Source organism: Larimichthys crocea, chromosome IV, assembly GCF_000972845.2.
Source record: "Larimichthys crocea isolate SSNF chromosome IV, L_crocea_2.0, whole genome shotgun sequence".
Taxonomy (NCBI): Eukaryota; Metazoa; Chordata; class Actinopteri; family Sciaenidae; genus Larimichthys; species Larimichthys crocea.
Window position 1 is genome coordinate 4,291,736 of NC_040014.1, and position 25,701 is coordinate 4,317,436.

A 25,701-nucleotide genomic window follows, 5' to 3' on the forward strand; every position below is an offset into this window, starting at 1 on the left:
TAGACATGAAAATGTAAATTCAAACCAGCTTTGCTTCTCCTTCGTTGCCAAGCACACAGCCTTTGCTTTTTTTCCCCATTTCAAACATGTGCAGATCCAAATTATTCTGCGAGTGCCAGTGTAAACATCGTATGTATTTCAGGAACTCTATTTTGTTTGGTCAGAGAGATTAAACTACAGTGTGTAGTCATAACAAAATGGCTTTTTGAATATACCACACAGCTCATTGTGGATTAAGATATACTGATCAGTTTCAAATCTTCATCAGCATCAACCCAAGTTTTAAATGTTGAAATGTTATTACTTCCTTAATGTGATATGTTTTCTTTGTAAACAGCATTTTATGGTAGAATATGATTGAATACCCAGGGATTAATCTCAAGAGGAAACCAACAGTCTACAAAGGACTAGTGGTTATGTAGAGTGAGGAAGTTTGACAGAAAAGTGGGAACAATGAAAACAAAATTATGCTGACTTTAATAGGCTGGGCAGACACTGTATTACGATTAAATGTATGACTTCACGTCCACGTCGATCGACATATGTGCACACAGCGAACATAAACACAGACTGTGGTTGGTTGCCCATTCCATTGAAGTTTTACACAAGCAAGATGGCTGTGGTTGAGAGAAGAGAGAAGCAGCATTACTTTGTGGAAGAAGAAAAAAAAAAAGGACAATATGTAACATACAACCCTAATAATATTTAAACAAGTTCACTACAGTTCGTAAGATATTTTTTGACTGCAGCTATGTCTGTCCAATTTTATTTTAAAGCCCTCATTACTGAGCGCCTCCTCACACAGAACACACACTCCTCTATACTTTGCATGGCTTTGGTGAAGCCAATGTTTCTGACCTCTTTCTTGTATTTTCGTTTATAACACAACATTACATCAGCGAGAGAGCACTAACACATTTTTATGTCCAGTTTCGTGAGAAGTGAGAGAGGGAGGGTGGCCCACACAGCATCTGAGTTGAACAGACCAGCGTAAAAACAGTTTGTTACTGGATGTATCTTCAGTCCTGTGGGTGTATGTGCAGCTGTCCAATTTTATCTTCCTCATTAAAACAGAGGAATTCGCCCTCTTCTTCTATTTTAATTAAAATTAATAGTATAGTATAGTAATAGTATTAATAGTATTGTTATGCACTTTACTCTGCCTTGTGAATCCAATAAAATGGGTGTATGACAAGTTTGGAAAACGCTGCCATAAAATGTCTGCCAGCTATGCTTAAACTTAGATGTATCATTTGCCAGGATGTTCAAGTACAAAACATCTGCCAGGAATAACTCCTCCCCAACTTGGCTGCCTGTTGGGCAGATCAATCCACATGCAGATTATTGCTGCTTGTACTGTTGTTGCGGTTTACGCTCACAAGTGTAGTAGTGTTAGGGCTTTACTGTATGTGACGCGATGTTCGTGTCAGATGTAAAATTAAAGGCTGCAGTTGACATTTAAAATCGATATATATATATATATATAATATATATAATATAGATATATATATATATAGATATATATATATATAGATAGATATATATATTATATATATTAGAGATTCACAAAATTATATCCTTTTAAAAAATATTCATTTGTTTAAAATGATTTTCTTTTTTTTTCTCTCACAGGCCCCAAGTTGACAAGGAAAGAAACTAACTAGAAAATACAGTGACGATCACCATAAATTGCAGCTCAGAAACTGTAATTATGAAACATGAATACAGATGAGCTACTGATAATAAATAGTCAAACCAAAAAATGACAGTGGTTGTGTTATATAAGTTAAAATGTATCATTGCTTTTTGGTTTCATCAGATTTTTTACCCTTTCTTTTAATATTCAAAATAACAACACCAATAAAATTTTTTGATTGTTCTTTTCAATAAAGATTATAAGAAATGAACCCAAGCTATAATTAATCAAAACTTTAAGCTCCAGTACCCAGATGAACCCCTTTCAGGCCACAGCAAAGGCCAGTAAGGGCAGACAGACTGATGAACTAGAACACAGGAACACAGGCGTCTCACAGGACCCACACACATACACACAACATTACATATACACAAATACACGTGCAAAGTGGACTAGTCAGGACAAGAGGTGGGACGGCTGGTTGGTGCCTCTGACGCCTGAGGCTCTGTACCGCAGCGCTAATTAATGACAGACGCTGGACTGGTGGTTTTACAGACAGAGACCGATGGCAAAAAATGAAGCCAGTTGGTATGTATATGCTGTCCACAGCTGGATCTAATCACCATGACGACTGGTCAGCGGCCCACACTCTCACAAAGTACAACTCGAGGATGCAGCTGTGAAACCAGGCAACTGTGTGTTTTATTGTGAGGGGGGGTTGTTTGTTTTTATCACATACATGGACAAGGGGTTTTCAGCACAGCCTTTTCAGAACTTTATATTCTACTTACAGTTCTGCTGAAGCTCAAAAATGACTCGCCCTTGGGATTCCCCAGCAGGTCCTCTAGGTCATTTGAGGACAGCAGTATATTCTGTGTGGAAACAGAGGGGACAATTTCTAAATTCAAAAACCACTAGCAAACGCAGCACAGGGCTAAACCAGTGAACAACCAAACACTCACACAGTTATTAAATTCACCAGACTGGATCAAAACCACAGGAGTCAGTGCAGTATTTTGTTTTAAATCCTTCGATGATCTTTTATCATGCTTCATAGTATATAACAGGTTCAAGTACTAACAAGTATTAACTGCAGGAGTCTGAGTGTCTGGGCTGTGGGCTTCAAAAGACATTGTGGCTTCACCTAAAACACCTCAGTGACATGTCAGGACTTTGCCGTTTACACAAGTCAAAGGAACAATAGTGAGAAATGACATGGATTTTCCTGATCGCGTGTGTGTGTGTAATAACACAGATTGTATGACCAGATTTTTTATTTGTCCTTTTCCATTCATCTTTCCTCACCTCCAGGGCGTTGTTTGTGCGTGTGGAGCGGGGAGACTTGGGGGCGGCGTCACCACAGTGAGGTGGGTGGTGGCTGCAGTGCTGCTGGGCGGCGTCTAGGTCACCCATCAGAAAGGTCAGCTGTCGAAGATGACCCTGCGGAGACAGAAACATTGATACAATGAGAGTGGTGAAATTCACAAATAACCCTGATGTAGAAAATGACAAAAACATTCGGCTCCACTTTAGATTAAAGACGAGCAGTTATTTAAGATGTTTTCAACCCTGTAGTTGGGTTAATTTGGACTGGACAAGGGAAAAAAATGACAATGATACAGACAGAACTGGGCAGCTGCATCACATGCATTTCTTCGTGTGTTTTCCATGTACGGGTGTGTGCATGATGGGCAAAATGGCAGTTCAAAATCAAAATCAAAACTAGTGTCTTCTTCGGTGCATATTCTTTCCCCATGTCAATCTCACTTTTGCGTTTACTGCTAGAGAATGCCCAAGGTGGCCGTTAGCCAGTAAATTAGCCGCACCGTTGTATAGGCCGCAGGGTTCAAAGCATGTGAAAAAAGTAGCAGCTTATAGTCTGGAAATTACAGTATATATTTATATTTTGTGTCACAAAGTGCTCACAAAGATAAAGCATTATTAGACTGTAAAGCGATAGCATGTTATTAATAATGACAGACAGGCAGAGACAAAACAAAAAGGAAACATCTTGTACAGGAATTAGTCGGGGCCTATAATTACTGTGGGATTGTCGTTTTATTGGACGTAGAGTAGGATATAAGTGCAGCAGCTTTAACGGCATGGGCCTGGGTTAACTGAACCAAACAAGTTAAGTGTTAACTTTCAGTGTCTTTGATCTCCATCAAAATATTCTCTATGAACCATCAAAGGGCAAAACTTTAATTCATTTAAACGTAAATTCACTCAACTTTTCGAGCAACAGAAAAACACTCATCAGCATTAACTACAAAGCTTTTAGCCTCTCAAATATGAACCTTTAGGGGTGTCAGTTAGCTCAGTTGGTAGAGCACCTGCCCCATGTACAAAGGCTCAGTCCCCACATTCTTGTCAGTCTTCAGCTGCCTCTATACAATAAAAAGCTTGGAAAGGCCAAAAAATATCTTTACATTTTTTTATTTTTTCTGTCACTTGTACTGTGGGAACTTCAAATTGAAGCTATTTTATGGCATTTTACAGAACAAACAAATAATTGAGACAATCAGCAGTTGTAGTCCTACCTGTAATTAAGTCTTGAAACATAAAAATAAAAATGAAATGGACAATGAAAGGACAAGCCTAGACAAACACACACGTGCCCATAAGGTTACTGAGGGTTACTTATTTACTGCAGTTCCCAGGGTTCTTTACCAGTGACTCTGACGTCATGCCTAACATGCCAAACAAAACATGGACATTTAAAAGACTGTGTATATAGAAATATGATGTCGAAATGTCTTTGAGCGTGCATGTTTGTGCATGTCTGTGTGTTAGGTCTGACATACATTTCTTTGGAAACCACACCACCACATGGATTTAAAACTAATTATGTAACATTAAAATGCTAATTTCTCATTGTTTTGCCAAGCTCAAGATTGATGGTGCATGTCATTCAGTTATTATGCACAAATAGGGCCATTATGGGGAAAAATGTAAACAACTCACATTCTCAAGACAAATCTCAAGATAAGTGCAAGGTGGGAGATGTGTGGGAGACATGTTTCAAAGAAGTCCTTTCGAGAAATTTGGGGGTTTTTATGTAATGTAGACACACTGCTTTATATCGAAAGGTACTATTTCAGAGATTTTTTATGTTTTCTGCAGAAAAAACTAACTTTATGTACCTCTGCCAGAAAAATCCCACAAAACCCTAAAAATGGAGGCTTCAAGCTAAATATATATCTGCTTAACTAGGCTAGTGGATTGATCATGAGTACTACAAATCTTGTGATGCTTGCTTAAAAAAAAATGGACAGTGGATGCTGAAAAATCCACAGTTCATTTCATCAGTAATTTTATTCTTGGATACTCTTAAATGGGAGATCAAATAAAGATGACAACAAACAGTATCCAGATAACTTGAGCAAAGTTCATGAATATACCAATGATTACAGTGTTAAACAAGAGAGACAAAAGTAAAAGGTGAGATAAAGGGATGCTATGTAACAATGTTCAAGACTTAAATGAATGTCCACATCAATACTAAAGAACCGTATCTTAGGCCTTCAAAAAGGTTGATCCCAAAATAAAATTGTTTTTAACAGTGTAATTATCCTAGTTGAATTTTCACAATGAGGAGTTATCTATACTTTTATTTTGGACACTTAAAAAGAACAAAACCAAATTTATTTTGAAATACTGTGAGCAACAACACAAACTCAGCTAAAAGACAAAAGGGTAATTGTCATTTGAACACTAAAACCTATTTAATCATTTAATGCAGAACCCACATAGCAGAAATATGTCTACAGTGCAGAAATGATGGCTTATATCCATGAATCTATTGGACTATATGGACTCTATGAATGCTGGGAGGGTTACCAACACAACTATCACATGTAAGTACAATCAGAATCAGCAGAATGAATTGAACTAATATGAATTTGTTTAGAAGAACAGGGCGTGGGTTTTATGTCTTAAAATGAAGCAGAATGTCTCCTGTAGTGCAGAGAGTTATAGATGCAAATAGCAAATTAATGTATGGCTTAGCATTGCCTAACACAAAAGATTGTCTAGGGATAAGACTGTCACCGCCTCAGAGTGTAGAAGTGTTCCATCCTTGGAGCACAGTGAAAAGCTATCACCAGGGGAACAAGGCAGTCCAAGAGAACGAGGAGAATCCATTTTGTCTGGTGCTAAAAACTAATCCAGATGCTGCTTCTCCTCACCCTCATTGTGATAAAGTCACACTGCTCACTATGATCCATGAGTTACATGAGCTCTTGTTATAACTGGGACAGCATGTCCGCAACGCAAAGCCAGGTGCATTACCTACCAAATCGTCCTTTAATGGACTTTGTGTGTTTTTGCTGATGAGAATTAATGGCGTTAATGTGGTGTTTCTCTGTGACAGATTACATTCAGGTTATTTTCAAGAGGTCGATTTTCAAAGTAATAGATGCCTGAAACTAATAAAAAAATCTGAACTGTACGTATTGGAAAACTCTGCAAAACTGTAAAGTTTGATGATTCGTACTTTGGAGCTTACATGCTGTCCTTGTGGATTTCCTCCCACAGTCCAAAGAGATCCAGGTTTGTTTAATGATAAAGTAAAGTGAAGTGAGTTGTCTTCATGTCAGGAAGGGGTTGAAAACACTGAACTCATCCTCTGTCCAAGCACTCATCAGTGTTTCCCCTGTAATTTCATGTAACACTGGTGTTTGGGCGGTAATTGAGGTTGTGGTTAGAATGAGTTACAGGGATTTCTATGCATACTTTATAAAAACAAACACATGGTTTCTAAGCATTACGGGCTACACGTCTTTGTGCCTGTGATGAAAATGGAATGGGGTGGGATAAGGCTACAGGGCTGGATCTACTTGTGTGTTCTTTCCTGTGTGTGCGTGTCTATGTGTGTGTGTGTGTGTGTGTGTGTGTAGGTGTGTGTGTGCATGTGTGTGTGCCGCTAGGATGAGTATTCATGGACATCTTTTTGGACTAAATTCAGAAGAACAGGACTATACACATGTGGCTTATTACCCATTGATTTAAATATCATCTGGCTATTACATAACCATCTGGCTGTGTGTTATTACATACACATTCAATATAGAACAAGATTAAAAAATTCAGACACCGTGGAGATCACTGCTCAGTCAGCTAAAACTCTGATCATTTATTGGTAGAATAAAACTTGATGAATTCAGCTTCTGGGAATCTTGTAAAACAAAGAAATGGGAAGACAAACATGGATTAATGGGAAGACAAACAGAATAGATGATATAGTGTGGGGTGTAATGGGTGGTGGTTTTAATATCACTTTTTATAATCAGTGGGAAAATAAAATAAAAAAGAGAAAGACAGTTGCGGAACTGCTTACTTCAAATGGAGTCTCAAATGCTTCGATGGTGCCTCCAACCATAAGCAGCCCGTCGGCGCTGATCCCCATGCCGTGGTACACCCAGTCCACGCTCTCCAACAGAGAGCAGTCCACATACAGCGCCAGCCGCTTGGCAGAAACACTGACTGCCACATGGTGCCACTTTCCATCAGACAGACCGCTGACTGGGAACCTAAAAGAGAGATATATTGGTATATTATGTAATCACGTCTGCAAAAATCAATCTAGGAGATATATTCAAATCATGATTAGGCCTTCTGACTATTCAAAAGGTAAGTAAGACTTTTTTATTTTTCACTTAACTTGTGAAAACCTTAAGACGAGACATACTGCTGGACAAGACATAATTGGAACAGAATCCTGATGACATGTTTTCCATCCATTGTCTATAACCACTTATCCTCATTTGACTTAGGGTGAGAGGCGCAGTACACCCTGGACAAGTGGCGAGTTCATCACAGGGCACATATAGACAAACAACCATTTACACTCATGGGCAATTTAGAGGTTTTTAGTTAATCCCTTTGGACTGTGGGAGGAAGTTGGAGAGATGTAAACTCCACAGAGAAAGACCCGGCTGTTTGAAGCAACAGTGCTAACCACTGCACAACCATGCTACCCTAAATCTTTTCCAAAAATACAAAAACTCATCAATTAAAGCTCCATGAATGGATTACTTTTTGTAAGTTACTATACAGAACAACTTCACACCTGCGACATATTACCATTGTGTTAGCTAACTGTTACCTCCACCTGCTCCTGTGAAAAAAAATTTGCTCTTTAGCTGCTAAATGTTCCACTTTCTTCACCAGCTGGTCTCTCACTTTATCTGTCTGCGCAGGTAGAGTACATAGTGTTTATCAGGGCTCGTTTGATGCAGCATGCTGCTGCTGCTGGAAACAAGGTTTCTGAGAGCACTGAAACAATAGAATACAGTAAATGGTCTGTAAAACCAAAAACAGGTAAAAAAAATAATAATTAAAAAGAAAATATTAATTGAGGATGTCGGTGTGTCACTGTAAGTAAAGTTATACATCCTAATTTCATTGTTACTGTTGAAAAGTGTACCAAATTAGGATTTATTCAAATTTTGATGCAGCAGAACCAGAGATATCATCTATTTATTCTTCTTTCATGTCAAAATCGTGGCTTCTACATTACCCACAATGCAAATCTATCACCAACTGTTTGGTCTGAGATTTGGGTATGTCTACGAGTAGCAGCTAATGTACTGTAGCCTCGAGCTGCTAGCCTCGAGCAGAGATCAAGAGCAGTCTACAGAGGTCTGATAAGCTCACGTCTTTCTAACTCCACACCCACAGATGTGTTTCATTTTCAAACTTGTCGTCCTGAGTTCCAACATGAACTCAAGTGACATCACTTCAGGCACAGTCACTTGTGGCTTGTGGCTTACCAATTTATTTATTTTTTTTTAGTTCATCAGACTTGACACAGCTCCCTCTGGAGCTTTTTTCATACTTGCAGTGGTACTCCACAACACTTCTTTTATTTTACTGATTTTATACATCAACGTGTAGGAGTTACAGTGGAGCTTTAATGTCTAAAAGACCCACTAGAGTCTAAAGTCTAAACAAACCATGTAGATGGCCACCAACAAACATGCTTGACAGACATGATGCTTTAAAACAAAAACAAGGAAAATTGAATCAATCATATGCCAACAGCAAAAGATAAGTACAGTATCTGTGTGTCTATCTTTTGGCCCAGTTCTGTCTCCTGTCTTATAGTGATGAATTGCTTTGAGCTCTGTGGTACCTGAAGACGCGAAACCTGCCAAGAGTCAGTTCCCAGCTGACAGCCAAAGCCTAATAAATCATTGCACCAAAGAGAAAGCCAAACACATTTTACAGTCAGAGAAATACACTCACACTGCAAACAAACGGAACCTTCCTCTGTCTTGCAGATACATTTGCAATAACTTTGGCCAAGAGGCTGGAATGGGAATGAGTAGCTCTCAGTTATCTGAGATGGATGTTGTAATCACCTTCTGACATCAAGATTCTTTGGATAAGAGGTGATGCATAAAAGTCAAAAGCATATACTTAGTCAGCTTACTGTCAATTTTGAGTCAGTTGATCATGAATAAGAGCTTGTCAAATCTGCGGTTCACTGAATTCATACATAATTTATTCTCATGTTTTATTATCTGGTAAAAAGTTAGTGAAGAAACAAAAACCAAGCAAGAAGAGGGCTCACTCATAGTGCCGCTGCTGTGTTCCTATGAAGATGACGGCGTAAGCACTGATCCGCAGCTGCAGCATGACGTGGCTGTCAGGGCTGAGCATGGTGAAGACACTGCGTTCATCTCTCCGAGGACTCCGCAGCTGCACCAGTAAACTGAACTCATCTGCAAACCTAAACACACACATAGACACATACCATTTAGCCATTTAGCTCTGTAATTGCTACTGAAAACAACACTGAACATATCACCACTAGGTCTTTTTGAATTAGTTATAACTGTGTACAAAAAATGAAAAATGTACTGCTGACTGACTGGCGGGAGAACACTATTTAAAAAAAAGACAGGTGGCCTTCAGTGACGTAAGCCAACAGCTTTTACCTTCATATACAATCAAAAGGCACTATTAATAAAGCGTATAAAAAAAGAGATGAAACCGTACCCGTCAATGAGCAGCGGTTGAAGAGGGAGAGCCAAGGTTGAGTACTGCCCCACCTGCAGGACTGGACACCTGCTGTCATCCAGAGTCATGGAGGCGTTACTGCTGTTGGACAGCTGAAGAGAAAGCTCCTGCAGAATGTCCACTTCATCTGTAGTGAGACAGTTCAGGGGAAAATGCAGCTGAATCCTTTGAGAAGCTTTGTGACATATAAACACCATGCAGATGTTTAACACCAGCCCAAAACACCACAGATAGTGCTGGTCTGTAATATTAGAGTGCAGTGTGTTAAGTGCTTGTATGAGTTTCATTTTGACCCACGAAATGTAAATGAACCTTTTCAAGTGTGATTTAGACTGATAATTGTACCCTTGTCACTGCGTGTGATCTCCTTGTTTTCAGCATAGTGCTGTATTATCTTTAATTAAGTGTCAACATGTTTGCAGCCGATTACCCAGAGCTGGAGCCTCATCTGTCTTATTGTCAGTGGAAAGAATCAACTGCTGCAAAGTATTTAAGCATCAGCTTTAGCTTTATTTTTCATGTAAAAATGTAAAGAGATTAAGTGATTCAAAAGGATTTACATTAGAGACAGAGAGGGAGAATTATATTTCATCTTATATCTATAACGCTGGTTTCATAAAGCCCTAAGATAGGCCATGATGAAGGGAAATTTCAATATTACAGCACGCAATTATATTGAAGACAACAGTGTGCTTCCACTTTGTTGAAGAACTTTTGGGGAAGAACCTTTCCTGTTTCAACATGACAAGATAAGATAAGGTTTGCCTGCACACAGCCCTGACCTCAACCCCCATCCAACACATTTGGAACTGGAACCAGACGTCATCACCCAACGTACATGTGTTGGACTTCACCTCTGAATGGGAGCAAATGTCTCCAGCTAAAATCTTGGGGAAATCCTGAGACCAGAAGAGTGGAGGTTGTTATGACAGGAGATTATTGTTCATGGTTTTGGAACAATCAATAAAGGTTTCTTCATACTTCTGGCCATTCAGAGTGTGTTCAGAAATGTTTCAAGATTAGGGGATCCAGACGGTGACCATCTGCAGGAACCAAACCAAACGTACTTCTGCTGGCACTTAGGAAAAACCTTAACATGCTGTGAACAGACCACTGATGGCATTACTGAAAAGCGGAAAACCACTTACAGGGCCATTGCCTTTCAAAGCTACAGAGGGCTGCTACAAATTCCATCCTATTTAAAGACCCCCCTGTTTTTTTGTGCCTTATAGTACCTCATTACATGACAGTCCTTGATTTTTACTCCATGTGAGCAGATAAAGTTGTTTAATCCTGCAATTTAACAACTCCGCCTGTGCATTATAAAAAGAGCTCTTCATCATATTTGGAGAAAGTGAGTCACTACTCAAAGACTGCTCTTGATTGTCCAAAACTAAATGTCAGCGTCATTATGTAAGTGTTGGTGGAGACTAATTAGACTAGTAACATGCAAGAGAAAAAAAATCAATTTAACAAAAGAGCATCCACGTTAGAGTGATCAACATGAGCAGCAGGGTGCCTAAAGATTACTCAGGCAGCACTAAAACATGAACCTCTGGGATTTAACTGCTATGAACATGCCTCAGACTGCCTTGGGATTTTTTCCAAAAATATGGGATTGCTCAAGCAGATTAAAGCCTTCTACTCTCAAGCTCTTTAATAAATGAATCCACGTCTGTCAGCCCTTTAGAGACCCGTTTGCTCTTTACACTCATCCTGGCAGCAGTGCCAGACAAATCACTGGTCCACAGAGAGCCGTGTGGTTACACTCTGCTGCCCCGAGGAATGGCACTGAGGGAACATATCTGGTGTCACACTAAAAATTCCAACATACCAGCCTTTCAGGAATCCTCAAAGATATATGGACTAGAACCACTTAGAGGGGAGAAATAATTTGAATAATGGTTTGCTTTGCACTCTTGACCTTTAGTTAAAGGCCTTGAGGGATGTGAGGCCAAATAGTTTGCTAAGCAGGTAGACAAGATGTCAAGTTTTAAGTTTTAAAAAGGCAAGTAAAGGACAGACATTTCTCATTCACTGTGGGCCACAGATGATGAACAGAACGTTTGCGAAGTTCAATTTCAGAATTTAATCTTTACATACAGCACACGCTCAATAATGGTGGTGATTTGATTTTGATAATAACATATGCCAGGCTGTGGTTGCAGACGCCAGTGTTCAAGAAGCAATTCACTGATTTCACACATGAAGCTTTCACGTCATGAGGGGAAGTGCTCTGCCTGTGGAAACAGCTGTAAAGTCGCCCTGAGGGAGTTTTCTCAGCAAACCCTGAGGGCTATTGTTATTGTTTTCATGGATTTAGCTTGAGGCTTAACATTTTTTATAGAAAGCCATTTAGCAGTCACAAAAGATCTGAAGAAAGATGCTAATGAAAAGTATTGACTACTGTATATTGACACTCCAGTCCAAAGTTTACTCTGCTCAATATTTCATTAATGTCTTAAAACTAAGGCCAAATGATTTAGGACTGTAATGACAGCATTTTATGAGTTTTTACATTTATGAATGAAACGATAAGAAACAACCTTTATTTTACAGTATCAATTTACTATCACCATTCTGTCTAACAATTAGTGACGACAGTGGTCCCATGGGATGAGAGCATACGCTACAGTTAAAGAGTTTAGATGAGACATGGATAATAAAGGGAGAAAGGGGGAATTTCTCACAGCTGCATCAAACAGCAAAGATGATTATGTCAACAGACAAGCTGATTAAAGCGCCGCTGAGAGCCAATAAATCTTTCTTTTCCATTTTATGATCTCATGTTGCATAAAAGAAACAGTTGCTGTATGATGACAGTGAACATGTCACGGCTGCAGTAAATGATGTTGGCCTGAAGGCATCAGCAGAGTAAAAGTGTTGTGGCTGTACTGTACACCAGCAGGAATATGACTGGACAACTAACATGATGCTTCATGAGAGTGACAGAAATCACAAACATTTTTGTAATGCGCTCTTCCACTGAGCATCTGTATGTCATACCACTACCACTCTCTTCTCGTTTAGAGTCTGTCTCTTCACCTGTCACTGTCCAATTAAGACAAAGAAAATGATAATCTAGTTGTTGTTTTTTTTCTTTCAGCCAACAAATCCATTATTCAACTAATTGTTTCTGCACTAGGGTCATTAACTTTGATTGGATAGATGTTTAGATTATCACAGGCATAATTATGTCTGTTGTTGTTTAGATTTGTAATTACAGTTTGTAGTTTCTAGCAATTTACACATTTTAGTGAAACGCAGTGACAACATTAACATCAATCACACAATCCACAAACTCCACGGTCGTATCACGATGTGTGTGGGATTGCTAATGCTACAATATCTGAGCAGTAATTTATAGCCTCAGGAACTGGAAAACATTCTCACACACTTACTGCTGCTAATGCTCTGATGGTCTTTATTAAGCCTCACTTGTGCAGGAGGATTCATGAAAGAACATTCATGTGCCAATGCTGTACCCTCCAGGAAAACTTACTAACATACTCATGTGCTTTTCTCCCAACACTATAATCAAAGGATCAAGTCATTACGATGAGGGGGTAAGGAGGGAGGGAGAGGGGCCGCCAGTCATGCCTGTTCTGTTTCCAGCAAAAGTAAAACAGATGTTGGAGTCCTGCATCAGAGGAAGAGTGTGAATGGTAAGGACTTTCAGGGTAAGCTTAGTCTTTGTATGACTCTGGATAAATAGGGCAAATAACAAAATTAACCTTTCTATGCAGTCTGAAGGTTATGTTCACTGTAACAGTAAATTCACCCGACTGTCCTAAATGTGTACATTCAGTGATTACTCACAAGTTTCCTCTGATTTTTCTCTAGTTGTTCTAAAATTTGCAAAGTTAATTCAACGTAACTTGATGATAAATGTAAGATTTTAATTACATGACACCATTCACAGCCATTCACAACACCAAACACACAAAGGTTTTACATTTTGAGGGGACATGAATGTGTGTACCATCAAATAGTTTTTTAGATTTCACTTTGACCACAACAAAACCACGACTAACATTTAAAATTTCAACACTTTTATGAAACAAAATGAACATACCAAATGAGTGATACTTTTGTCATCTTATCTTCTACTAACTAAACTCATCCCAAGCCAAGATACATTAGGATCTAGGTGTTTTATCAGCTTTATTAGACAATTTCCTGAAAATCCATGTAATACTTTGTACTTGTTAGTATAATGCTAAACCTGCAGTAACTGTTTTTTTTTTTGGCAACCAAATAAAAACAGGTTATAAACAGAATACTATGTGTGTTAAAAAAAACGTCCCGCCTGCCTCGACTGTCTGCATTAGAATCGTTCTCCTGCCACTTCATTCACACCATCCTGTGAAACCACATATGACACAGTAACGTTCCCAAAAGCCCAACCTATCACTTTATGTAGGGCTGTCTAAAAGCCTGTGTTGATAATATCAATAGTGATATCACCACATGTTGCATGGGTAAAGGTTTTTAAAAGGATCAGCATCAGCCAAAGGTATTAACGCAGAGAAATGAGCACAAACAGAACACAGTGCATCAGGGAAAGGGTCCTGGAAATCACAAACACAGACAGCAGCTGTGTATGATCTTCTTCATATGCCCCCAGTCATTGTAAACCATCGTCTTTTTTTTGGTTTTTATGCCTTGCACTGATCCTTTCTATAAATCTCAGCTGCCTTCTGATGAGGGAAAGTGATAGTCTGTGTAACAAATGGGGGCCTTAATGACGATCCACCATTGTTATATAAAAGAATACAAAAGCCTCTGGAGAGATGTGCAGACAAATAGTAAAAAGGCCTCAGTAATTCTGTGTTTACTCTACTTCAATTGCTACTACAACTATTATTCATCTGACAAAACTCCTATGATTTACATCAGAGTTAAAACAGAGACAGTTCAGTGATGAAAATAAATGTCTAACAATGAATAAAAGTCAATTTTGCGTGTCCTCATTGATAATCATTCAATAATGTACTTGTAGTTTAAACACAATGCAGAGTTAATAATCTGGGAAAAAATGCTCTGACGGGGTTATCATATGTAACTCATATGATCTTTTGTAAAAAGCTTTTGTTTATAAGACACACATATGGTTCTCATACATTCTGCACTGCACTGTGAGGTTCCATCACTCACCATGATTTCTCCGCATGTCAAAGACAGTAACCAAAAGTTGATGGCTCACTGTCTTTGTTCTTTCATACTTTCCTACCCATTAATTTTGGGTCTAAGAAGAACGGTAGGAGGGCAGAAATGCTTAATGGATTGAGGAATGAAAAATTAAGGAAAAATTAATCAGACTTCTTATAATTTTAGTTTTAATACACTCAACAATTAATCGACTAATACAGAAAATAATCTGCAGATTGTTCTATATTAAAATAATGGTTAGTTTCAGCCCTGGAAGTTTAATTTAAGTAATCGCTTTGTTTGACATGCAGGGCCTCACTTCACCTGCAGCTCCTCTGCCAGGCTCTGCAACTTATGGTTGCACCCTCCTCTGTATGTTAATGTGTTTCTTTCCAAAAATTCCCTCCATACAAAAGAAAAAGCAACATGTGGGATCTGATAGCTCAGATGTGGATTACACAAAAAATCTGTCACCTTAGGCTGCTTGTGTTTTCTCAGTCTCCACTGTCGCCAGTGAGTTGTGAGGAAAGCATTAAAGAAGGTACCTTTTCAGTACCAAACTAATACAGATATTCCCATCCTTGTTCTACAGTATATCATGGAGTGAATGAAAGAACTTTGGGCTAAATTATGTAAACACACCCGTATAAATCTCAGGACTCAACGGTAAAAGTTGCAAGGTTGCCATAAGAAGAAATTGGCAACCAATTCTTGGGCTTTGGTTACCAATAGCAGCAGCCACTTTATACCATATAAAAAACACGGATAGAAAACTGCAAACTGGCCACCCAAAAATAACGAAATGTTTGATGTTTGTTTTATTAGTGTAACATTTAAATATTGCTGTTACGATCAGAACTGGAACCAAACAACACTGCAAGTTGCATTGGTGTGTTCACTTGCATGAGCACAAGCAACTGCTTTAGAGACAACGGCGAAGAAAATGAAGATGTTTGACTGTGGGGTGAAAAGTTCGACTACCCCGTCAACATCACAAACAGATGTGCAAATTGATTCAGCTGAGTAAGAACCTGAACGAAAAACAAATATATTTATTTTGTATATTTATATACAAAGGATATTTGGGATAAGAAAAAATATCATAATATTATTATATAAAGTATGATAAAATTGAACTGCAAAGCAACCTGAAACTTGTTGGAATCATTTTGGAGGAACAGCTGTGCTACTAATATTTTATATGCAATGAACTGAGAGAGGAAACATTAAGTCGTAACACTTATGATTCAAACTCTTTAAAATATGAAGGTGAAACACAAACTACTTTTTGGTTACTGTTATATGGCCTTTAAATATTCTTTTGTATTTACATTAAGCTGATTTATAAATGCAAAGCATCCCAATTACTCAAAATATAAGGTGATTAAAAATGGCAACCATATTTTCAGCTTCGGCAACTAAAAGCCGATGCCTGGTTGCCAGCCTGAAAGGTGTGAGTGTGTTGAGCCCTGTCCAGATAGTGTTACAGTGCTATCGATCTTTCGCCACAGGCAATCCGTGTTGTAGCCATAGACGTTGCAGCATTCAGTAATTCCACCTGAAAATGCTCTCATCCACACAGAACTGCAGAGCTGTAAGACGTTCTGATTTGCGGTCCGAACATCTACTTACTGGAATACATACATACATACATACATACATCCATACATCCATACATCCATACATATGGTTTACTAATACAAACAAGAAACAAAACAAACACACATGCAATGTATAGCTGCTGGCTACACACAGCATCTATCCAATTCTCAGTAACTACAGTATATAAATCCAATCATATACTGCACCCATCTAACTCGCTTCGAGGCAGAATACTGTCAGTGCTGTCATAGATTCTTTGATAGAAATCACTCTGACAGCAATGAAAAATGATTCGTTGAGCCAGTCAACAGATGGAGCAATTTAAAACCAGAAATGTTTTACATGAGTGGAAGACAGAAAAGCTGTGAGCATGTTCTGCATTTTCCTGAAACCTCAAATATTCAAATATTCTCATTCCAGAGGGATGATATTTTGTGTGGACATGAACACACACACGATTGTCTCTGGAATTGACTTGAGTTACACAGCAAAGTGAGGCCAAAAAGGAAAGCCATAGTCTCCACTACAGCCCAGATGCATAACTCCCAAAGCATTGAGCCTTGGACACACTTCTTTTGATTGTACTAATTTCTTTTGGCTCAGACGTCAGTGGAGCATGTAAGGAGCTTAGAGACTTTATGTCAGGCTGATACAGTAGGTAACAAAGCTCAGGTCCACCATGAGCCAACAATAGACAATGGCATGAGGCCAGACCAAAGCCAGTCTTCACTTCCTCTATTTTTGTAACTCTCTAGAGTTCCAGCAATTATTGAGCTTGGCTGATACCCAGCTCTGAGTCAGTCCACTGCAGGCTATTTGAACAAGGGAACTAGCTTGCGGGAGAAAAAGGGTGCCAGGCTCAGACTTAGACGGCCAAAACAATGACAAATCAATCAGCAATCAGTTGTACTGGCCAAAAGGTAATCCAAACTTTTCACTGACATTCTAGTTTTAGATCCATCATTTATGCATGTGTTATGTTTCAGCAACCGAATATGAAACTTGGCCTGGCCATGACCCAAATATTGTTTTGAATTGCTTGATATTTAATAGGAAATGCATAAGCAATTGAGCAATGAGCAACTTTAGACTTTTTTATGGATGAATGAAAGTTAATATATCAGAAAATATTCATATTTAACCAGATTTAAACTTTATCATTTTCTGTTGATCAACTAATTACTTAATCATCGTGGTTTAAAAACAATGCTATATTCACAACAAGTCAAGTGATATAACCACATGGCTTGGCATTAAAAAAAAATACAGAATGCTACTGGGGAATTTATTTTTTGTCTTCTGTAAAATTATTCCAAACCACGAAGCAATACAACAGTTACATTTTCATTGTTAATTTTTGGGGGCTCTTTAAAGTGAAAAATGAATATTGCACCACATCTTTGCCTATTGTGGAATAAACTATTCCACAAAAAGTATGGGGGGTGAGACCTCTACATTGGAGCCGTGCAGTTAAAATAATGCGACTCTAACAGACAGAATGATAGTGCTGTTTAACATCCTCTTTTACATTCACGGTACACATGAATGGGGGGGGGGGGGGGGGGCAGCTGGGTCAGTGAGGGTCAGATCTGGCATGTTGGGGTCACTGATAGTGGACACAAACACTGAATGTTCTCCCACCTCTTACCAGAGCTCCTCTATGGCACATTGACTTTGTGAGCTGATCAGGGGGGGCTGTTTCCTTCTTAAACACAGACACACGTTTCTACTGTTTAGACTTTATTCTACATAGTGTGCACTGTGACAAACCTCATGGGAGAATGAGAGAACGGAGCTCCTAGTGTTTATTAATTCATGGTATATATGTAGAGCAGTCTGAGCTTTCTTGCACAATGTGGGACTGAAGACTGTTGAGCTGTCGTAAAGAGAGAATGATATAAGACTCTGGAGGGGTTAAAAGTGCACAGGTGGAGACTGTGACACCATAACTGGACCGTCTATTGTCTGCTATGTAGTATATACAGCATGTTTTACCCTGAAACATACTGCAACCTTATGATTCCTACCAATACTGTCAGTTCTGGAAATATTACAACCTACAACATCAACAACAAGCACTTGATTAAAGACAGGTCACGACTGTAAATGTTATGCATCAAGAGTAAACTAATTGACTTTCATTTTGAGAGACAATTAAAGCTCAAAAAGGTTTCAGCAAAAAGTCCCATAAACTGCAAAATGTGAACTTCACATCAACTTGTGATTCCATGTGGTGAGCTGACTCTCTGGATAACAGTGAATTTAAGAGGGACAGGTTGAAAAAGGACACAGACTGCTCTCAAGTGGGTTGTTGACCCAAACATCATCAAGCCAAGTACAGCATAGACATGAAGTATAATAAATGGATGTCTATGCTGTACTTATTTGAATCCTCTGTACTTCGTTGGTACTGTCCATAGCTGAATGAGACGTGTGTGTTTTTGAGTATGATGTAGGTGGTGCAGGTTTTTTATTATTATTGCTCAACTGTTTTTACTTTTTGCCAGAAGAAAAGTAAAAGTTCAAATGTCAAAATAATCTCCAATCTTAGGTAGAAAAAAAGAGAAAATCACAACAAAAAACAGAAACTATAATTTTTTGCCCATATTGTCCCGCCCCGTGTGTACTGTTTAATTATCCCATTAGCCATACTGTATGGAGCCTGTCAGTTTTTACCTCTAAAATAAACCTTGGTTGTAAGAAATAATGCCTGTGTGGAGAAGCAGTGTTTTTTGGGGCACAGTTACCACAACCATAACCACAGGAACATGATAAGACATCCTCGCTCCAATCTAAATCAAACTCTTCCCGTTCACCGCTGCCTCCTGGTCTGGCCGACCTCCAGCATCCATAATCTAGGGAAGCAGAGCCGGCTGTCATGCCGTCCTGTGGTGGGATCATATTACTTTAATAGTCTGAGACGGACCAACAGATAGCTCAATTACTGTGCTGGTACAATTACTGGGCTCTGTTGTGGTAGAGGAGGCAGTCCAAATAGGCAGAAGATTAAAGACTTCCACCTGCCCTGGTGGAAAACGAGGGGGGAATCACCGGGCCAGATAAGTAGGAAATGAGAGATTGGAAAGTTGAAACACAGGAAACATAAGAAACTCTGTGTTCCTAAACATCTCAATCAGTCAGTCATCAACAAAGCTTTGAGTGATGAGCACACCTACTGCCACACTGAGCTTTAAGTGAACAGCAGATTGTGAAACACTCACAGATGCAGCATCCTAATGGAAATACCTTCTGTCAGTACAGCCCCAGACTGCTGACTTTATGAGGTCTGGCTATCAGAGAGCAAGATCCGATGTTGGGGTATTATTTCAAGAGGTGTCCATAACAGAGGATGTAGTAAGCTTATGTAAAATCTGTGTTTGTGTGAGGACAGGCTTGTTACCTGGGCCTATAGCCCAGAGCAGGACACAGAGGGATAAAGTGGAATGAATGGATATAACAGCTATGCTGTTAGCCCGTAAGTAACAAGGCCCAGAGACTAGTTTAGGACACAATAGATCTGGGCTCTGATCTTGAAAGCTATTCTCATCTGGAAAAGCAGTAAATATGTGTTCTCTGGAGGGAAGAATTACAGTGACACGAAGAGTATGTTTAGGAGAGGAACAGGTGAGATCTCAGCATGGATTGAAACCAGAGTTGTAGAAGTAGCAAGTAAAATACACGTGCACAATATTCTTTATAATGTAAACTCCTGGGAACAGGTAATGGGTAGGAAATTTTGATTCAGTCTGCTTTTACAGCCTAGTCCCAGTGATAACGTGAACACATATCCTGTTTGTTTTCTAGACTAAATAAAATTAGAGCACCTTTGCCCCTCATTGGGACTGCTTCTCTTCCTCCAGAGTTGTTATCCACAGCGAATAATCACTCAGTCCTGGAGGGTTGAAAGAAACACAAAAACTTCCTGTGCCGTTTTTCTCTCTTAACTGCTGTTGTAATCCCTTCAAAGAGGGCCTTAAGAACACTGGAGCCAGTCATCATGAAAGCAAATTAAACATTATGGTGGTTAGAGCTAGAAGAAAGGGAGAGTCCTTGTGTGACACTTAATGCTTAAAGTAGCATTACATCTACATTTTATGAACTACAGTATTCTTGTTAATGGGTGTCAGACAAATCAAAAGTGATAATAGTACACCACACTCAGTGTTACCATCAGATTATGCCACATCAACCAGAAATGACATGGTAAAAAAGAGGAGAAAAATAGACTACGCCGAGCCCCCTTGAACATTTTCTCATTTCCCCTCTTGGGATGAATAATATTTAAGTATGACTCAGGGGTGCGGCCTGTCCAGACGCTGTTTTGTTAACGTCTGAATGCTATTTTATGGCACAATGGATCCATGGTGAAAAATGGCCGTGCTTACAGACTCGCTAAAGCTTTCAACATACAACAGCCTCGCCACAACAATGCCGGAGTTTCATGGGAGTTTTCCTTGAGGGAGAGGAAACGTAGAAGGGCACCAGTCAACACTTGCCCTGGTCTGCTTCTAAACTCACATGTTGAAAAATTCAGAGGACTCCAAAGGAAGTGGATGGAGCGATGAACATGCCCCTGGGTCAAATTCCCTGCTGTTTTTGCAGGAGTGAATAGCACTAATGATATGGTTATGGCCCTGTAGGTATTTCTTAACATCAAAACTATGCACACTGTGGGTGTCACTGATGTCAAATATTCATCTTCATTTTTTCCCCCTTTCTTTAATGTACTGACAGGTACCGAACTTGAGACGTAACATTAGCTTCTCATGCCTAATGAATGACATGAGGGCAAAGAGCAGTCAGCCTGACTGTGGGGAATCCAGGCCATCCATCAGAGGTGTGCTCTATTGTTTGACACACTCTCCCTTTAGCACAATGACCTTCAGGTCTCTGAGGTTAAGGTCAGTGTTAGTGTGTCTACATGAACAACCAGATGAAGAGTTAATGTAAAAACCTCAAATAGCATGATAGCCAGGCAACAGTTTCTAGCATGTACTATATGTGGAGCCAGGATGTGACTGCAACCTATAAAGAACCACATGTACACAGTAAGCACTGATTTATTTATTTGCAGATGTATAAGTTGTCAAGATATTAAAGTTGAACCTAAACTGGTTGAAAAGAGTTTGGTTGATAATTTAGATGTAAAAAAGTAAATAAACATTGTCTCAAGAATGTTTATGACTGTAACGTACGGTGTGTTTCAATGTGAAGCAGGTGTAAGTTTTCAGAAGTTAAAATACAGTCACTTGAACCAAAGACCCATGTTACATTTTAATTTAACAAAATCTAGGCAAGTTTTTATTCAGCTTTGTTTACCCTCGGTCGTCTTTTTGCATCAACAGAACAGTTTTACAGTTACAATATGTTGGGAAGTTGCAATAAATATCAATGCAATATGTCCTATATCCCTTTGTGTTGTGTCTCTCCTTAGTCTGTTAAGATAACTGAAACTTTTGTGAGTCTTGAGGCATTTCCAGCCTTTAAATCTCATTTGTAAATGCTTTATAAGGCATAGATAGTGCCCACATTAGATGAGCTCACACAAAATACTTAACTAACGAGTAGTAAGTGGTTTGTAACTGCCTAATAATGTTTATAGGTAATCCATTGGAAATGAAATTTGTGAGTTTTTATAAAACATCTACTAACACACTCACTAAACATTAGTACAGAAGAGTAAAACATTTATAACTGTAATTATATACCATATACTAATGAGTATTTACATTAGAAACATGCTTTATAAATGATGAATTCAGTATTTATTAACCCATAACTACTGTGCTTATCAATAATGAGTAAAACATTTGTAATTGTGTTTATAAACTACATACTAATGAGTATTCATGTGTTATAAATGGTGAATTTAGTATATATTAATGCTTAACTAATGCTTTATCGGGTGTACTCATTATAAAGTGTTACCAAGTAATTTAATGATATCCATCAACCTAGTGGCTCTGAGGCTGTATTCACAATTTTTATTTTAATCTGTTATCCTTCTTAAATAAACCTGAGGAGGACATTCATTGCAATCTTTCAAATAGTTGTTGAGTCATTTGACTCAAAACTAAAAATATAACCTCATGTTGGCAGTAAAGTAAAAGGCAGCGAAATCACCAACATTTTTAGGGTTTATCCTCTGAGGACCACTGATGTCAGTGGGCCAAGAGCATCACACACAAAACTATGCTGCCTGTATTGCTAAACATTCCAGTGTTTGGTGCTTGTCTATATTTAAATGAACCTTTTGTATTCTAACAGTTAGCCAACATATTCAGTTTGATACACTTTGTGTTTTGTAATAATAATAATAATAATAATATAAGATATAAAATAATAAAATTATTATTATTATTAAATTATTATTAGTATTATATTATTATGTTTATAACGCACATCTTATTTTGTTGACAAATTAACTAACAAGAAAATGAAATAATGACAGTTATGAATTAACAGCTTATTACAGTAACTGCAATACTACAAGTCCTACATGTCAAACATGAGAATGAGATTTCAACAAAAGCAAATAATCTGTATGTTTTCACAGATGTGAGCCTGACAGTTTGCTTCGCATGAGAGACGTTTCATTTCTCACTAAGCAGACACATTCGGCACAATGCACATCCAGCTCCTGGGACAGGATCCATCCCTGGACCCCACCTATGGAGGCTGCTGAACAGATGAAAGGTGAAAGGGCCTTAACAGACAAGCTCCAAGTACATCTGGATAAGTCGACTTTGCAGACAGCCAGTCCCCAAAGCTGAATCTACAAGCAACATGAAGAGTTCTTTAATCATGTCAAGCCATGTTCTGAAACTAAAGCTAAAGCTTCAGAGCCACAGAAGTGTAGGAATATGAGGCAATTATTTATGATTACATGCTCATTAACCCTATCTAAATGATTGTTTTTTTCCTTTCCATGTTCTGACTGCCTTTTTGCAATTCCAAGAACCACACAGCCAGACGAGGAATGTGACAGCTGAACCTACAAACAGATGGGGGGGAAGCCTTTGTGTTACATGTGTCTTACATAGCAGTTAGAAAAACAAAGCTGCAGAGGGAGGGGAGGGCAGAACAGCCTGTAAATTAGTATTTTACATCAGATGAGGAAAGCAGAGAAGGGGCTTTTGGATGGCCCAGGGAGTTGGTGAGTTAGGTATTGAGTCTGCTGGAACATTGAAGGAGAAATACATCTCAACTGGAGTGGAAATGCAAGAAGTAAAAAAAGGTGTGTGTTGGACAGAAGACAAACCACAAGATCCCATCGCCCACTGCGAGATGATCTGGGGATGGCAAAAAAATATTTTCCAACTAAAAGAGGCCACAGTATTTCCACAGAAAACAATAATATCAGCGTCAAAGACTCTCTCAACAGAATTATATTAATTTTTAATTTGCAGCCCCTTAAGTTTGTTGATTTATATTCATGATTGTTGTTCTTACCTGTGAAACATATAGCCATGAACCACAGTAGAAAAACAGATCAGTTTCCAAAGGATACTAGATCCAATCTATGGTGCCTTCTTTTCAAGCTCGACCATGAATATTTTCAGACTGACAAATTAAATAGGACCCAGGCCAATCAGTGTATGGGAACAGCACTATAAAACTGGCAGAGTGCCTCCGCTGTCCACCTGTCACCTCTGTACAAACAGTACAACATCTTTACTGCACTGCATCTGTCTTCATGTGGCAAACGCTCCAGAGTTAAGTTAAACATAGACCCAATCAAATGTGTCAAATACTCATGTTACTGCTGTCAGGTGAAACCTTGTTAACAACCTTATTACAGAATGTTTTAAAAGGCTTCAATCAGCCTAAACATTGTAGAACATTGTAGAACTTGAGACCGACAGAATCTTTCAGCAAGGCTAGCGACATGGCTCGGTCCACCTCTTCAGTCCACAGAGAAATATCTCAACAGCTTTGGCTGGATTGAAACATGTATTCAGCAAGTCATAGGTTTTCACTTAAGCATCTGCTATATGGACTGGCACCTAATTTTGTACATGCATGGTTCCCAGATGAGGAATCCTAATGACTTTGACGATCCCCTGACTTTTCCTCAATACCATCATGAAATTGACATTGACATTCATGTTCCCCTGAGGATGAAAGGTTGGCGATCCTTCACTTTTCATCTCACGGCATGATCACATCAAAATTTTTATTGACCAACAATTTAGTTTATGACCAAATGTCTGCAAAATGAATGACATTCCCACCAGCCTGTGCGTTTTGTGATGAGCATCGATGTATAGGGTCGCAGAGCTGCTGGCGTGGTATTTAATGTGTAATTTTGATTTCAATATGGACAACATGAAAATTTCCAAGTCAATATACAAAGAATAGTATGACAAAAGGTATGGGTGATGAAGCAATTGGTTGATTAAAAGTTTGATAATAAATTAAGTCATCTCCCAATAAGAAAATACCAAACATTTGAAGGATTTTTGGTTCTTTCACAATTATAGATTAAACAATTAATTTAATTTATTTATTTAACAGTATACTGTATTGTACTATACTGTATTGTCCTCCCAGTTACTAGTGCAATACTACCATGTGAACACTGTAAAAGTTTAATACATAGAAAAAGAGTAGACTATTCCATTACATGGGGCAAATTGGCCTGCTAGGATCTCATGACCGCAAAAGTCTTCACTGCCCTTATAACCACTGCCCTGTCTTGTTAAGGTCATCATTATCATGCAGACCACAGTGGATGGGGTAAGAAAACACCATCTTTATATTGAAAAAGTCATTAAAGTGCTTGTAAAAAACTCTTGTAAAAAGCTTTACAAGGCTTGCTTAGCTCTGTGCTATATGAATCCTGACCCTGGGAGTCAAGTTCAGTTAAGTTGTTTACTCTTCAGGGGCCTCATGTACAAAGGTTGCGTATGCACAAAAATGTGGCGTACATCCTTTTCCACGCTTACGTTCAGATGTATAAAACGTGAAATGACCATGGAAATGTGTGGTTCCCCATGCCAACTTCATGGCTGGCGTACGCACGTTTCCACAGCTGTTGTTCCTTTGGCGACACTTAGGTGATGCTGGAAAACTGTTAATAATGTGAAAACAAGTAGTCATCAGAGTGATGTACACATCAGAAACACACTTATGAACAATTAACACACCCACGTGTTTGCAATTATATGGGTGGATATAAAAGCATGCACAATGTGATAAAGAAAATGATATTAACAATGGCAGCGTTAGCATTGTTAGAGGACCTTGCAAATGGTGCAATCCGACATGAGCGAGTATTTAGGAAA

At 38.7% G+C, this 25,701-nt stretch overlaps 1 protein-coding gene across 3 annotated transcripts in view; it reads right to left on the reverse strand.

Moving 5' to 3' along the window:
- The window catches only part of si:ch211-196i2.1 (collagen alpha-1(I) chain), a 97,782-nt gene that overhangs the window by 56,961 nt on the left and 15,120 nt on the right, over window positions 1-25,701 (reverse strand). For all 3 annotated transcript variants that reach the window (XM_027278549.1, XM_027278548.1, XM_027278547.1), the window contains exons 2-6: window positions 9,641-9,788; window positions 9,213-9,371; window positions 6,975-7,167; window positions 2,942-3,076; window positions 2,428-2,508 (exon numbers count right to left, since the gene is read on the reverse strand). In XM_027278549.1, the coding sequence (XP_027134350.1) occupies window positions 2,428-2,508; window positions 2,942-3,076; window positions 6,975-7,167; window positions 9,213-9,371; window positions 9,641-9,788 (716 nt within the window). The remainder of the gene's footprint in view (window positions 1-2,427; window positions 2,509-2,941; window positions 3,077-6,974; window positions 7,168-9,212; window positions 9,372-9,640; window positions 9,789-25,701) is intronic.